This window comes from Castanea sativa, chromosome 5 (assembly GCF_040712315.1).
Source record: "Castanea sativa cultivar Marrone di Chiusa Pesio chromosome 5, ASM4071231v1".
In the NCBI taxonomy this organism is placed as follows: domain Eukaryota; kingdom Viridiplantae; phylum Streptophyta; class Magnoliopsida; order Fagales; family Fagaceae; genus Castanea; species Castanea sativa.
Window position 1 is genome coordinate 13819568 of NC_134017.1, and position 15192 is coordinate 13834759.

The window sequence follows — 15192 nt, forward strand, 5'->3', positions numbered from 1 at the left end:
AATAAAAATAAAGACGAAGTTTCCACATAGTGTGTGTATATATATATCCTGGACATGCTCTGAATATAAATATCTAATTAGTCGATACAATTGAATAGAATATTATTATTATTATTATTATTATTATTATTATTATTATTATTATTATTATTATTATTATTATTATTATTTTGTGTGTGTGGTTAAACATTTAAACTGGATACTTAAATTTAACTGCAAATAAGTCTAATATGAATGTTGTTGATGACTACTTTTGTCAAAAACCCTATAAACCCACACAAAACAAGGCCTGACTCCTTTTGCATCATTTTATTTTCATACATGATCCAAACCCACGTTTTTAATTGTAGAATAGAATAAATGTGGTATGGAGGCTAAAAGTGGTCCTATTTAAGTTTATCCATAGATCAAAACTTGGGCTTTGCTTAGTAAAAGAAAGGAAAAAAAAAATCCAAGTCACCTTGAAAACAAAGTCACACATAGGCTAATTTGAGATTGACGGCCAAAGTTGACATTCCTTGCGCTACAAAAGTGTACATTTTCACCGGGTTAAGACTCAAGAAGTCCTAATTTTGCATCCCTATATTCTCATTCATTTACTTACTTAACACAACCTTCTACCAACTAACATGGCTAATTTGAGCCAAAAACTCAAAACCCTTGTAGTTCGACTAGTATTTCTTAATATTACTGATTGAGATGTCCAAGATTCACATTACCTTCCAATTCCCTACTTTTTAACCATCGAATTATATATAATTATTATAATAGAAAAAAGGCTATTTAGAAGTTTGTGTAGGAAAAAGAAAATGCTAATTTGAAATTAAAAGTCTTATAATTTTTATACTATTGTCCAACTATTTTATTAAAAAAAAAAAGAATAGAATTAGAATCCCCCATTTCGTTGTGGAAAAAAAAAACAAAAAAAAAAAAAAAAAATAATTCACCATCATAGTAAATTAATAATTCAATCTCATTATTATGGTTTTGTTATCATTAGCTTCTTTTTTTTTTTTCTTTTTTTTTGAGAATTCAGAAATTTCATACTCGGATAAAAACAGAGCTAACTCCTCTGGCAGACTTTACAACCTGCAAATCAGAGAACAACAAAATACCACTTAGCACTCCTATTATAGACTGACTAAAGCAACTGCTTAATTTATAGAAAGCACTATTAAACATAATTGGCCATAAGAGTCATTAACATATCAAAGAAGTATGCTCAGGTAACAAGGAGCAAGCAGCCCCATCTAGTGCTTAGAACTTTGTGAATAACAGCAATTTAAAAAGTGATTAATTAATTGTAAATTTTGAAACACGGTGGATCAAAATGATAGCAATTAGAAAGTTAAACGAATTAATTTTATGTTTTGAAATATAAGAAATCAAAATGGCATTTGAACCTCAAATATATTTTTAATGTGTTTAAAATATTTTTTTTTACTCATTATTTTTCTTGGAAAACATGAATTTGAGAACATGATTGGTTTTAAACATATTAGACACAAATGGTCCATTGGGACTATTATGAGTACAATAACATACTGTAATGTCATTAATCAAAGTAAAACCTTTGACAAAAAAAAAAGCCAAAGGTAGAAAAGGTTTAAGATCCAACACGCCAATCTAGATTTTGCAAACTGTTTTACCTCACTAAAGCATTGACGTTAGTAGACAGATTCATATTGATCATTTCAATTGAATCTATTGATTCTTCTTCATAGCCCCCCTTCCTTTGAGATAATTCAATTGCCAAACACTCCTTGAGTTCTGACACTACTTGATCCATGGTTGGCCTTTTAATGGAAGTTGGAGATACACAAACCATTGCTATTTCAACAGCTTTCAAAATGGAGTTAATGTTGTAATCTCCATAGAGTCTTGGATCAATAACAATATTTTCAATATCTCCTTTAGAAAGCATAAAGCTCACCCAGTGACTTATGTGACTCATCTCATGAGATCTTTCTATCACCGGGCGATTTGTGATTATCCTCAAAAGAACAACACCAAAACTGTATACATCACTTTTTCCTGTTAACCGATTTGATATAGAGTACCTGCAAGTAAAAGTATGTTATCTTTACAAATATGTTTCAATGTGGTTCTAAACAAAGTTTCCCTCTTAATCTCACAATTGTTTGGTCAATCAAAACAAACAAGCTATATCATATAAAACCAAAATCCAAATCTTCTTTTTATTTTTCTTTTGAAAATTTTCCATAAAAATAATTTCAAACAATATCATTTGGTTTTATTGCCAGATTTGTATTTATTTTAATCTCAGAATTGGTAACATTTTTTGAACAATGAATGTCACATTTTTATTTGAAATTAATAAATTTTTTTATTAGGAAATTAATAAGTAATGAAGATAATATGTAAATTAAATAACATAAATGCTAACTCTGGGTCCAAGTAGCCAGGGCTGCCAGCAACAACGGTTGATACGTGAGTGGTTTCATCAGTTGGTAAAATCTTGGATAGACCAAAATCAGCTAGTTTGGCTTGGAAATTTTCATTCAACAAGATGTTTGTAGGCTTCACATCTCTATGGACTATAGGTGGCCTACAACCATGATGCAGATACTCCAATCCTAAGTTTCAGAGTCGGCAACATTTATATATAAGATGTAAGAATGATTCTTTTTTGTTAAGATAATTATAAAAAATACTTGTACATATCAACTGTTCACTAACCTTGTGCTGTGTCCAGTGCTATTTGAAGTCTATCTTTCCAGCACAAGATTTTTACATTATTATCTGCATCTGCAAATAAAGCACCTTAACCTTTGTGGTTGTGTTATTCAAAATAAAGTAGCGTTAATCATTTGGTTAATAATGAAAGAAATTATAAAAAGGAAAATTATATTTCATCCTAAAATATGCTAATTTTCTAATTCTGTGTAAAATCATGTTGATGAGATAAAAATGTGGAGTCTTCTTTTCATACTCTAGTTATGACCAAACCTGAAAGATGTGTTTCTAAGTCTCCATTAGCCATGTACTCATAAATAAGCCCCATTTGTGTTCCTTCGTAGCAATACCCGATAAAGCTAGTCAAGTTTTTATGATGAACTCTTAAAAGAAGTTTTACCTGTAATATAGAAGCAAAGTATCATCTTGATTTATTTCGTACAAAAATCTAAGAATGTGCATGTGTGAAAGATCAAGAATGCAAAGTTATAGTTGCTTACCTCTGCTTCAAATTGTTGATACCCTTGAAATGAGGATGGAGAAAGTATCTTCACAGCTACTTGAGTGTCATCTATGCATCCATGGTAAACTGTTCCAAATCCACCTTTACCGATAGCCCTCTCAAGGTTGTTTGTAATTCTTTGGACATCAGAATATGTAAATTGTCGTTGTATCGACTCCAGTGATGGATTCTGGACGTTGGGTTTAGTATCTAATGTCGCAATTGCAAAGATCATTATGAGAATAATAAACTCTTATTTTCAGGAGAATGTTCTCCATGTCTACATGAAAGTGTAGCTTATATTTCAAATTTAACCTTCTTGAGCCTTATGTTGTTGTTTTCTCCTTCTTAACACCCACAAGATGGCCGCAACAGTCAATGAGAGGATAAAGAATCCGCCAGTTGATGCTACCACTGGAATGACAATATTTTTCTTCTTTTTGCAAGAACCGGATCCACAAAAATTTGAACTTTCACCCACACTAGCAAAAACAGTGTTGATGGCAACGATTTAAAGTAAGGCGATAACTATTTAAATCACAATAACCTTTTTTTTTTCGTTTGTGTCATAAAATTATATGCTTTAGCTTTTGTAGAGATATTTCTAAAAAAAAAAAAAAGAAGATGTGGATGCTGCCATGTTTGAGGCCTCGGACTGTACTGGAATTAGGGTCATGTTTCGGGATCACGAAGTGTGTGTTATTGCTGCTCTTAGTCAACATGTTCGCTTGACACAATTTGTGGAGATGGCAGAGGCCTTGGCTGCGAGAAGAGCTGTGGTTTTTGCTAAGGAATTGAGCCTATCCAATGTGCTTATTGAGAGAGATTGTGTTCGGGTTGTGCAGGTGTTAGCTGGATCGGGTCGACACAATACTTTACTTGGTCAACTGAATGAAGAAACTAGATGGCTTGGAGAGTCATTGCGGCAGTGCCAGTTTATGCATGTCAACCGGGGTGGTAATAGGTTGGCTCATGTCTTAGTTAGGAGAGCAGTTTCAACTGCATACACTGATGTATTGGTAGAAGTACTACCTAGTGATTTGGATGATGTATTCTAGTCTGATTTTCCTTTATAATACAAAGCTTACCTTTTTATCCACAAAAAAAAAAAAAGATACTTTATCCGAGACTAAATTGTAATTTCACCCTTAAAGTTTGAATTAAATTTGATTTTGTCTCATAAAGTTTTGAAATTTTGATTTGTACCCCTAACACTACATACCATTTGGAACTTAACCCTTCTGCCCATATGCCGTGATGAGGTGTTCGTTATATGTCACCTCAACTCAAAACAAGGTAATTTTATGGGTCCAAATTTTGAAATCTTTGGAGATGAAATTAAATTACCTCATCACGGTGCATTAATTAGTGAAAGAACTTCAATCCAAATGATGTAGAACCTTATGAGTACAAATCTAAATTTTGAAACTTTAAGGGGTAAAATTTAAATTACACTAATTTTAAGGGTGCAAATTACAATTTAATCCTCACTACTTTATGAAAATTAAATTTAGGAGAATTATGAAAATAAAAATGTCATCGTCTTACCAACAAAAAATAAATAAAAAAATGTCATCGTCTTTGACAAAAACCATACCTTAACAGTAGTGAACCATTCTTTGATCTTTCAAGAAGTTCTGTTGGAATTGAACCACTTAGCTGGTTTCGCTCTAAATTTCTTCAAGGACAGAGTGAATAAGATTTGCCTCTAGATATTTTAACCAAGAAACTTATAGTATAATATTACTCTATAAATCCAAGTTACTTACAAGACCGTCAAGTACTGCAATTGTGAAAGAAAATCAGGTACTAATCCAGTTAAGCTGTTGTTTGATAGATCCCTAAAATGAATAAATCACGTACAATTCCTCATCATACAAATCATGTCACGAATTTGTTAATCATTTTCATGTTTCTACTTTTTTGTTGACGTATATTGCAAATACTTACAAACACTGTAACATTACGAGATTTGATATATCAGCAGATATTTTACCCGTCAATCCACTTGAGGACAAGTTCCTGTTTACATTTACATTATACCATAAGCTAATTAGGAGATAATTCAAGTAAGTGTGAAAGTCATAAAGCTTATAAGAAGGCATAAACTTACAAGGATATTACTCTTGGGGCATTATAACCATCATAGCTACAATTTAGACCTTCCCACGAATATGCTTGTGGGGCACACGGATCTCCTTGCCAATTTCTCTTTACTCCATAAGTTGACTTGATCTTTGTTATAGCGCCAACTAATATTTTCAAATTGATGATCCAAGTAATTAAAATTCTATAGCAATTTTGCAAACAAGGATATGACACGAGACATGAGATAATGAAATGCATAGTGAAATGCTGGTGTGGAAGAACATACCATCTTCTTGGTCAGTTTCTGATTGCAATAGATTTTTCACTGAATATGCCTCAATTGCATTGATGATGGGTGGAAGTGTTGAATTTTCAGTTTTCACGAGTGAGAAAAAATATTGTCCTCCAGTACTATTCAATGCATCTTTGCTATACAAAGTGGATGTCCACAAATATTTTGGAACATAAGGTCCATACCAGTGCTTCCCATTTAGTATAACGTTGAATGATCTGGACTGGTTGGCTTTTAGCTTTACAACTTCAGCAAAGTGCATGTAGATATAATGTTTTGCAGTTACATCCTCTGGCTCCAAGTGAAATTCCAAGGGAGCACCATCATTAATTGGTGTGGCAGCAGTACTCATGACAACAGATGGTGGCCGATAAGGATTGGAACTTGGGGACTCAATGGTAAGCGAGGAACTAAGACCTGTCCACTCTCTGAAATTAAAGGGCCACCACATGTGATCATAAACATCGAATTTATACCTGAGTAAAACTATATATTTAGTATACAACAGGAACTACTTGAATATTTGTTCTGTTAAAAAGAGATATAATCTTTGTGAGTAGCTTGAGATTTACAGAAGTAATTGTTGAATTTTAAATTGAAGATAAAATATGAGAGTAGAAAAAACAAAGGACGAAAAGAAATCAATGGGCTTGAGAGCCTTGTTGTAATTCAGAACTCCAAACATTTACTTCTAAAATGACTTGTACTATTCTCTTTATATAAGGTTTGAAGTTTAAGAATTTAGGTAATAAGAAATGGAATCTTGAATATGTTGATGGTTTTTGGTATTAAATTAATGAATAAAACATAGCCTTTAAAAAATAAGATAAAACATTAGGCAATTATACCTAGGTTATCCTAAAGAATCACAGTTAGGTTAATGAAGTCAATCATACCCTCAAATTTTATTAAATCAAACATGAATAAGACTGAAGACAAAAAATATGATTCAGGGGCCTTTACTAAAACTAAGGACAACCCATTCTTGAAATTTGGAAATGATCCCCTATTATAGTAAGACTCAATTTTACTTTAAACTAACTAAGGATCTCTCCATCATCCAAAACACCTCACATTAGTACTTAGAGCACTAGAATTAGTTTTCTCTCGCCTCTTATTATTCTTTAAATACTAATTGCGTTCCCCATCATCTCTACCCTGCCTGGATAATGTCGACACTAGCAAGAAAGAAGAGGGATGGCGCTCATGAAAGTCATGATTGACGCTCAACGACAACTTAGTTAAATTATTTAACCTAGTTATTTAGCCAAACGATTACTTAGTTAAATTATTCAGATTTAGGTTAACACATTCAAATCATATCATGTAAAGCAGTGCGGAAAAGTAAATAACATACGATATGATAACCTAAGAAAATCAAACCGATAAAAAACCTAGGGAGGATTTAACCTAGCTATCCTTAAGGTAAAATAGATCCACTATGAAAGAATTGAAGTTTGTATAATAGAACTTAGACCACTAACATTCTATTGCTACCTCGTGTAGAAAACTTACTACAAGGACCATGTGAAAGCTCTAAGTCCATGGACTACTACTTTTTTTGATCCACAGCAACCGCAAGTTCTCTTACTTGTGTTTTTCTTTAAGCTCTTGAAACAGCAACCAAAGAGATCACCAAGTTCTTGACATCAATCTCGATCTTGATAACCCTAAGTGTGTATGAAAGTAAACACCTCTATATCTCACAAAAGATTCATACACACAACATATCAACAACTTCTAAAACGTGGTTAGGGATTTTTCCTTTATACTTGAAGCAAAACATAAAACTCTACACGTCATATGAGCTTGGGCTGAGTTGGAAATTCTGCAGAAAAAAATAATCTGCACGAGGTTCGATCGATCGAGTTTAATTTTCAATCGATAGAGCCTTGCAAATTTAGTCCAATAAATTTTGCTATCACTAGATTCCAATATTACACATAAACACACTTTAAGCGGCCTAAATCTAGACTCTAAGTATTGATCATGATTTGCCAACATATTACACATTGAAGTTCTAATACATTAGTCCCTAAAGTTTTAGAACCTAAAAATCTCCCCCTTTGCCAATCCGTGACAAAACACACAACAAAACCGAAATGCTCAAAGTTACAAACAGCCCACTCAAAAATCAACATGCCCAAAAATAATTCAACCTAACTACTATCTATTAATTGCTAGTGTAGACAGTAGCACAGCTGAATAAACCTATAACTAGTATCTTCCTGAAACACTCAAAAAACACATAAAGCATGTGTGGAAAATACAAGTAAAACAAAATAAAGTTCTTGATTTCACAAAATAAAAAATAAAAGACCTATACCATGAATAACCTCATAATATAAATCAATAATCAATGTAGCACATATGAAACAAGAAACAATAAAAGAAACAAAACAAAGTGTCTCCCCCTAACATATTCAACCCACAAAAATAAGTACATCAGGACCAAAACAAATACATCATGAACCAAAAACAATATACATCGTAAAACTCCTAGATACAATCTAACAAAACTCCCCATATCTCCATCAATATACACTCCCTTTTTTGTGACGAATTGCCAAAGGGCAATCAAGGCTCATCATCAAAAGAAGGTGGTGGAGAAGACTGTTAAGCACTCGCCAAATTTGCACGCAAAGCCTAAAACTCCGCGAGCACATCTACCAAAAGCTGTCCATGGGCCGCCTGAATGGTCATGACACCATCCAACATACTCTGAATGGATGAATCATCCAAAAAATAAGGTGGAGGATCAACAGCGGTAGTGGGATCGAAAAACTCCTTAGCTGTAGGGTCACTTGGAGAAGGAGGATGAGATGCAACACCTGTAGAAGACTCTACTCGAGGGCGTTTAGAGCTAGCTTTCATCTGAGCTGCTTTTTGCCTAAGGAAGGTGGCACCTATGGGAGCTATGATATGATAGGCTTAGATGCAGGAAACTCCTCTAATCCTAAATGTAACAAAATCCTATGAATAAAAATAGGTGATAGACCAAAAATGTATTGACCCCTTATGATGAATTAAACAATTAATTAGCCAAGTGAATTAATTAGGTTCAATTGCATGCAATGAGCATGGCAGCACAAAAAAATCACCAAATAACTAAATATGCAGCAAAAATTAAATGACACGGTAATTTATTTACGAATGGGGAAAACCTATACGGCAAAAACCCCACCGGGTGATTTTAAGGTCACCATTCTAGAGAATCCACTATCATCAAAACAAGCAGTTACAAGTAAAGGAATCCCAGTACCTTACTAACCTACAGTTAAACTCTTACCCCAATATTCAATTGGACTTGTTCTGTAGTGACAATCTCTCCTTGTATTGCATGAATCCCAGTACGTGACTAACCAAAAATGTGTGGATCCCAGTACGCGACTTGATCACCAACTTGAGAAGGATGTTGGCTGTAAAGTTCTTCTGTTCATCAACAGATAAAGATCACGAAGTTGCTTGGTTACAAAACCCTACGGTGTACAAACACAACACCTTCTTCAAGAACTAGGGCAAACTAGGTTTCCGGTTACACTCAGAGAATTATGCTTTTGTACAATTGTGCTCTTGACTGTGCAACCTAATACGACCCTTAAAATAATCCTTATATATGTTTAGGGTTGTGAGGAAAGAAAGCTCAAACACATACTCATGAATTTGATGAAAAACAATCTAGAAATACTAAATTTCATAAATCTTGATAGATAGCCATCTATCGAGATAGCTGTCAAGCCAGGGGCTTCAACAGCTTTTAAACCTCGATAGATACTAGTTGTTGAGTTTTAAAATCTAGCACTTCATTACTTGATTCTTTGACAGACTTGCGTGGCTTCAATACTTAGACTTGGACTCTTGTTCCTTGAAGTATTAAGCACTTCCTAGATCTACCCAATTACAAGTAAAGTACGTTTCTAAACATCCAATCACATATGTCCTAACAATCTCCCCCTTTGGCAATTCGTGACAAAACCATAACAAACAAATGAATATATGAGAAAATTCATAAATCACTCAACTCATACTCACTTGTTAAGTACAATAAAATCTATCCTAACACAAACTCTTGAAAAATTTTGCAAGAAGAAAGTTCATGGAAAGGAAGACTTTAACAACCTGTATTTCTAAAACACTTAAACAAAACTCATTTAAGCATCTTTGTGTGAAACAGAAATAAAAGATTGCATATAATAAATAAGAAACATATGTATAGAGAGAGAAAAGAAACAACACACGTAGAGATAGGTGAAGTAACATACATCAATATATATAAAGCAAATATAAATACAATGTATGTCAAAATTGTCACAAGACCCAATATACAAGATATAATGTATCTAAAATGAAAGGAAAAGAAAAGATACATCAAAATCCTCACTACATCCCTCATGAACACTCAAGAACCCTCCCCCTATAAGTATGACTACTCTCATCTAAAAACTACTCCCCTTTTTTGTCACAAGTGACAAAGGGGTAAGTACATCAAGTAGACATCTCATCATCACTAGGCGAGCCAGCATCCTCATCGTCATCACTGCCGGAGCCATCGTCACTTTCATCCTCAAACGCCGGTGGAGAAGGAGAAAAAGCAACCGTGAAACTACCCATCACAACCTATCGTCGTATAATACGACCTACACGGGTGTTCACCTAACACAACTCATTACTAAGTGTGTCAAGGCGAGCATCCATACACACAAGTTGTGTCATGGTGGCCTCAAGAGTCATTCCACCTACTGAAGATGAAGGAGTAGAAGTGGATGGATCGGTAGAAGCTGGAGGAGCAGGCGTCTCAGTCTGAGTCTGCCTCTAGCGAAGCTATGCAAAACTCTGTTTAACGGTAGCAGTACCAATGGCACACATGAAAGTGAAGTGGGGAGACTCAGAATTGGAGACAAAAAAATGGCGAAGGAGCCGCGTGATAGCTGAAGGGAAGATGAGCTTATCACAGGTCGTCGTATCCCTATAGACATCTATAAGAGAAAGTATGAAATGAGAGGGGATATCTATAGTAAGATCCTTAATGTGGGAAAGTAAAAAGTGACCACGAGGCTCTGCAATAGTGTCATAATAAGACAAAGGGTGAAGAAAAAAATTCATGATCATGTTAAGAAATCTCGGACCTTTAGCAAAGGCCGAGCAACTAGTGAAATGACGATTACCTCAAGAAGAAGGAGTCTCACAGAAACTAGACGAAAGTTTGTCTTTGGACATAGTCCTCAGACACTCACAATTAGGATAGTTAGAAAACTCTACCCTAAGAACGTGTAGTACGTCGGATACAATACCCGGAGTAACTACCATGCGTATACCCCGAACGTGAATGACAAGCTGGGGTATAGAAGTGTCATATCCGTGCATGTTGGAGTAGAACTCCTGAATGATCACAAAAGGACACGTGGCCAGAATGCCACAAAGTGACTCCCAACCCCTTTTGTGAATAACAGTGGGTAGATCAGTGTTAGAAAAATTGGACAGAATGACTTGCCATTTCGAATGAATGCCTCGTCGTGAAAAGTTCTCAAAGAAGTTTGATTTGGCCTTCTCATCATGGAACCTTACATGAAAAGTAATGGGATTAGAGGGAGAATAAGCTAAAGAGGCCCCGGAACGAAGAGGGTTCCTATATGGAACAAATTTACACTTAGTTGCCACGATGCAACTAACGTAAGAGGGAGAGAAAGAGAGAAACAATTAGAAAAGCACCAAGCAACACATATATCAAAATATGAAATTAAAGGTACGTATGCATGATAATGCATGAGCATGTGAAATGCAATAGTAAAAATATCATGGGCTCAGCCCAAACCAAACCTACCAGCACATAATTAGTTCCATAATGTAGACACACATCTAGAATGCATGAAACATTGTTACAATGCACATGTGATGCAATGCTTGAAGTTTAAAGATCATTTTAACAAAAACTCATTCCAAAATTTTCTCGAAATCTCAAAAATTTTGAAAAATCCCAAAAGATTTCAAAAACCCCAAAAGTTAGGTCAAAAAAAATGAAATACATGATTAATGAGTGAGAAAATATCATACCAAAGAGGAAAGAAGATCTGGAGACCGAAAAATGAGTAGGGAAGAGGTTTGAAGTAAGTGAGAGAGGTTTGGAAAGGTGAAGAGTCTAAAAGTGTCGAGAGAGATCAAGGAAGTGAGTGCTGAGACCGCAATGGCTCTTTATATAGAATCCTCATAAAGCTCAATTGATCGAGAGCTATCGAGAGTTATCAAGCTTTAAAGAGACGCTTTTCAGCTATCGAACCAGCTATTAAGGATCTAACTGGAGGATTTCGCATCAAAGAAGCTCGATGGATCGAGGTAGCTATTAAGGAGACAGAAAGTTTCTCGATTATTTGAGATAACTATCGAGAGCTATCAAGAATGTGATAAAGAAAAGCCGCAAAGTCTCGATAGATAGCCTAGCTGTCGAGACCTATCGAGATTGCTCAAAAACAGTTTTTCAAAGAAGGAAAAATCACAAATATGAATGCAATCAAGCATGCTACTTAACCAAATATCCAAACAACATTTTAAGCTCTCAAAATCGTCTCTCAATGAAGAAAGATTTCATGCAGTTAAATCCAAAACACACACACACTAAACAAATCTAACCAGTTTTATATTTCAAAAACAAGTTAAGACAGTTTAGTGAGCATATATCAACACATGTAAACCTTATGATGGCCAAATCACATTGTACCTACACATGTATCAAAAGTAGCAAAGAATATTGCGTGTTATGTGTGAAAACATCGCAAGATTGCATAAGTGTTTCTATGTTATAACGATTTGAGATATGAGAAAATCAATTTAATTCACACACGATCATAACTATTTAATGGGAACTATCGCCTTCGAGGTACATCCTATAACTCCCACATCTCCTAGAATACACACTTTTTGCTTTTATTTTTCTTTGCATATTTTTCTTTTATTAAGACTATCATGCATGGGCATACAAGAAAGAGAAAAGAAATACCCAATCATGTTATGCCTTTTGACATTGCACTTTTGCGATGCCGGAGCATACAAATGTTATTTAATGATTGGCGAGCAACAATGGTGAGATGGTTATTTATGCCTTTCTCTTAGAATTTTTTTAGTCATTCCTGTCAAAAAGAGTGATACAAGTATTAAGTACAAGAGATCACTTAACTTTACTCATCACAAACACGAGCCACAAAGCTCACTTGCTTAGTTATGCATAGAGATACTCATCTAAGCTACGAAAGATACAAAATTTAAAAAATTTTGTTTCATTGGCCATTCAAGATACACAAGTACCAATGTACACAAACACACACTATTTTTGTTTTTGTTTTTTTTTTTTTTTCAAATTTTTTTTTTATGAATGAAAAACAATATAAAAACAAAACTGAAAATTAACCAAACAAAAACATGTCAAATAAAGCAATGCATAAAAACTAGACTGTCTCAATTAAAAATCAAAACAGACAAGTAATGCAAACATAACACAAAGAGGGAGAGAGAGAAAAAAGTGACTAAATCACTTAGCGCCCTTTTCCTTCCACACATTGGAAGAACCTTTCCTTTGAGTAAAACCTTGAACCAACGATGAAGGAGAAGAATTGAAACCGTTCAAGTTCGAAAGGAACATAGGGGCTTTGAGGAGATCTCCAAGAGGAGCAATAGAGGATGAAAGTTGATTCTGGTTTCCCGACGAGTATGTCCAACTACGCCACAGTGATGACAGAGATGCTGCTTCTTCTCTCTATACTTTTGAGCATTACTCTTCTTAGCCTTAAGATTTTTTATTTCTTTCTTAGCAAGCTTAGGGGGTGCTCCTAAGATAGATTTACCCTTATCTATGTTCTCACTAGTTATCACAGTTTTAGCATCATTATTTTCAGAATCAATATTGTTAGCAGAAGAAACAAAAATAGTAGTACTAGAAGAAGCAATATTAGGAGAAGAAAAATCATACCCTAAACCGGTTCGACCGTAGGCAGATTTTTACATGTTGAGCATCTCATCAAGCTTTACACTTGAGGTCCTCTCTAGCTGAGCTCTCACTTGGGACAGTTCCACCTCAAGCTTCTTGGTCTTCTCAGCCAAGAAATTGTTCTTAAATCTCAGTGCTCCAATGGATAGATTGGTTTCATCAAACTTTGTGGAGCGTTGTTCTCGTTCAAGCTCTACATCATTGAGCTTCTTGGTGGCCAACTTATACAGCTTCTCATGTTTTTTGAGACCTTGTTTAGCTTTGCATAGGCTGTGTGGATGTCATCTTGCTCATCTACTTCTCAAATTTTGACTCCACCAAGTTTTATTCTTCATCCACATCTTCTACAATCCCTTCAGTAGGATTGACAGTGGCGGTGAAGGCATTCAAGATTCTGTTATCCTTATTTTCAGAATCATCCTCAAGTTAAGTGAGGCACTCTTGTTTCATGTGATCGAATCATTGACACCCGAAACACTTGGGCCCTGAAGGAACAGTGTACTGACCGCCATCCCTAGCATCCTCTCTAACTTCCTTCCTCCCTTTGTGTTGGCTCTTAGATTGCGAAGAATTTGATTGCCTACGGTCCTTGTCGAAACCCTTTGCATTGGAATTCTTCATGAACTTCTTGAACTGCAAGGTACTGTAGGACTTCAATTTAGAATCTTCAACATCAAAAGACTCATCACTGTCACTGCTCTTGGCCTTCAATGCCATACTCTTGCTCTTGCTTGACTTCTCGAGCCTAGACAAACCAAACTCATAAGTCTACAGATTTCCAATGAGCTCTGTCAAAGGAATCTTGTCAATATCCTTGGATTCCTCGATGGCGGTAATCTTGGCATGAAATCACTTAGGTAAAGATCTAAGCACCTTTCTCATAATCTTGGGTTTGGAAATGGTTTCCCCAAGATTTAAGGTTGAGTTCACTATGTCCTTGAGCCTAGCATAGAACTCATCAAATGATTCATCCTCCTCCATCTTTATTTCTTTAAAGCTAGTAGTGAGCCTCTGAAGCTTCGAATCCTTGACAGTCTTGGTTCCTTCATGGGTTGTTTGGAGAATGGTCCACGCCCCCTTTACAGTTTCAGTGGAGAAGATCTTTTTGAACTCCTCATTTGTGACCGCACTAAATAAAGCATTCAATTCTCTTGTTAATGTTTGCTGCCTTGATCTTTGCATCATCCCAGTCAACCGGCCCTTCCTTTAACTTGGTCCAGCCTATCTCCACAGTTTGCCACACCTTCTCATCTAAGGACTGCAAAAAAACTCTCATGTGTACTTTCTAGTATGCATAGTTAGTTCCATTAAATAAAGGAGGTACAATAAGTGACTGTCCTTTATCCATGACAAACAGTGATCAATGGATCTCACAGCAAAGATTAAACCCTAATCAGAGTGTGCCTACTTTGATACCACTTAATAGGCCAAAAATGTATTAACCCCTTGTGATGAATTAACCAATTATTTAGCCAAGTAAATTAATTAGGTTCAATTACATGCAATGAGCATGGTAGCACAAAAAAATCACCAAATAACTAAATATACAGCAGAAATTAAATGACACAGTGATTTGTTTACAAATAGGAAAAACTTACACGGCGAAAACTCCACCGGGTGATTTTAGGGTCACCACTC

At 35.1% G+C, this 15192-nt stretch overlaps 1 protein-coding gene across 1 annotated transcript in view; it reads right to left on the minus strand.

The window, feature by feature from the left end:
• Positions 1-1604: 1604 nt before the first annotated feature.
• LOC142637436 (LRR receptor-like serine/threonine-protein kinase IOS1) overlaps positions 1605-15192 on the minus strand; it is a 32289-nt gene continuing 18701 nt past the window's right edge. Inside the window, exons 3-13 of the mRNA XM_075811712.1 lie at positions 5574-6055; positions 5313-5451; positions 5150-5221; positions 4969-5040; positions 4797-4877; positions 3515-3681; positions 3198-3409; positions 2971-3097; positions 2701-2769; positions 2408-2597; positions 1605-2060 (exon numbers count right to left, since the gene is read on the minus strand). Coding sequence (XP_075667827.1) covers positions 1646-2060; positions 2408-2597; positions 2701-2769; positions 2971-3097; positions 3198-3409; positions 3515-3681; positions 4797-4877; positions 4969-5040; positions 5150-5221; positions 5313-5451; positions 5574-6055 — 2026 coding nt within the window. The 3' untranslated portion in view covers positions 1605-1645. The remainder of the gene's footprint in view (positions 2061-2407; positions 2598-2700; positions 2770-2970; positions 3098-3197; positions 3410-3514; positions 3682-4796; positions 4878-4968; positions 5041-5149; positions 5222-5312; positions 5452-5573; positions 6056-15192) is intronic.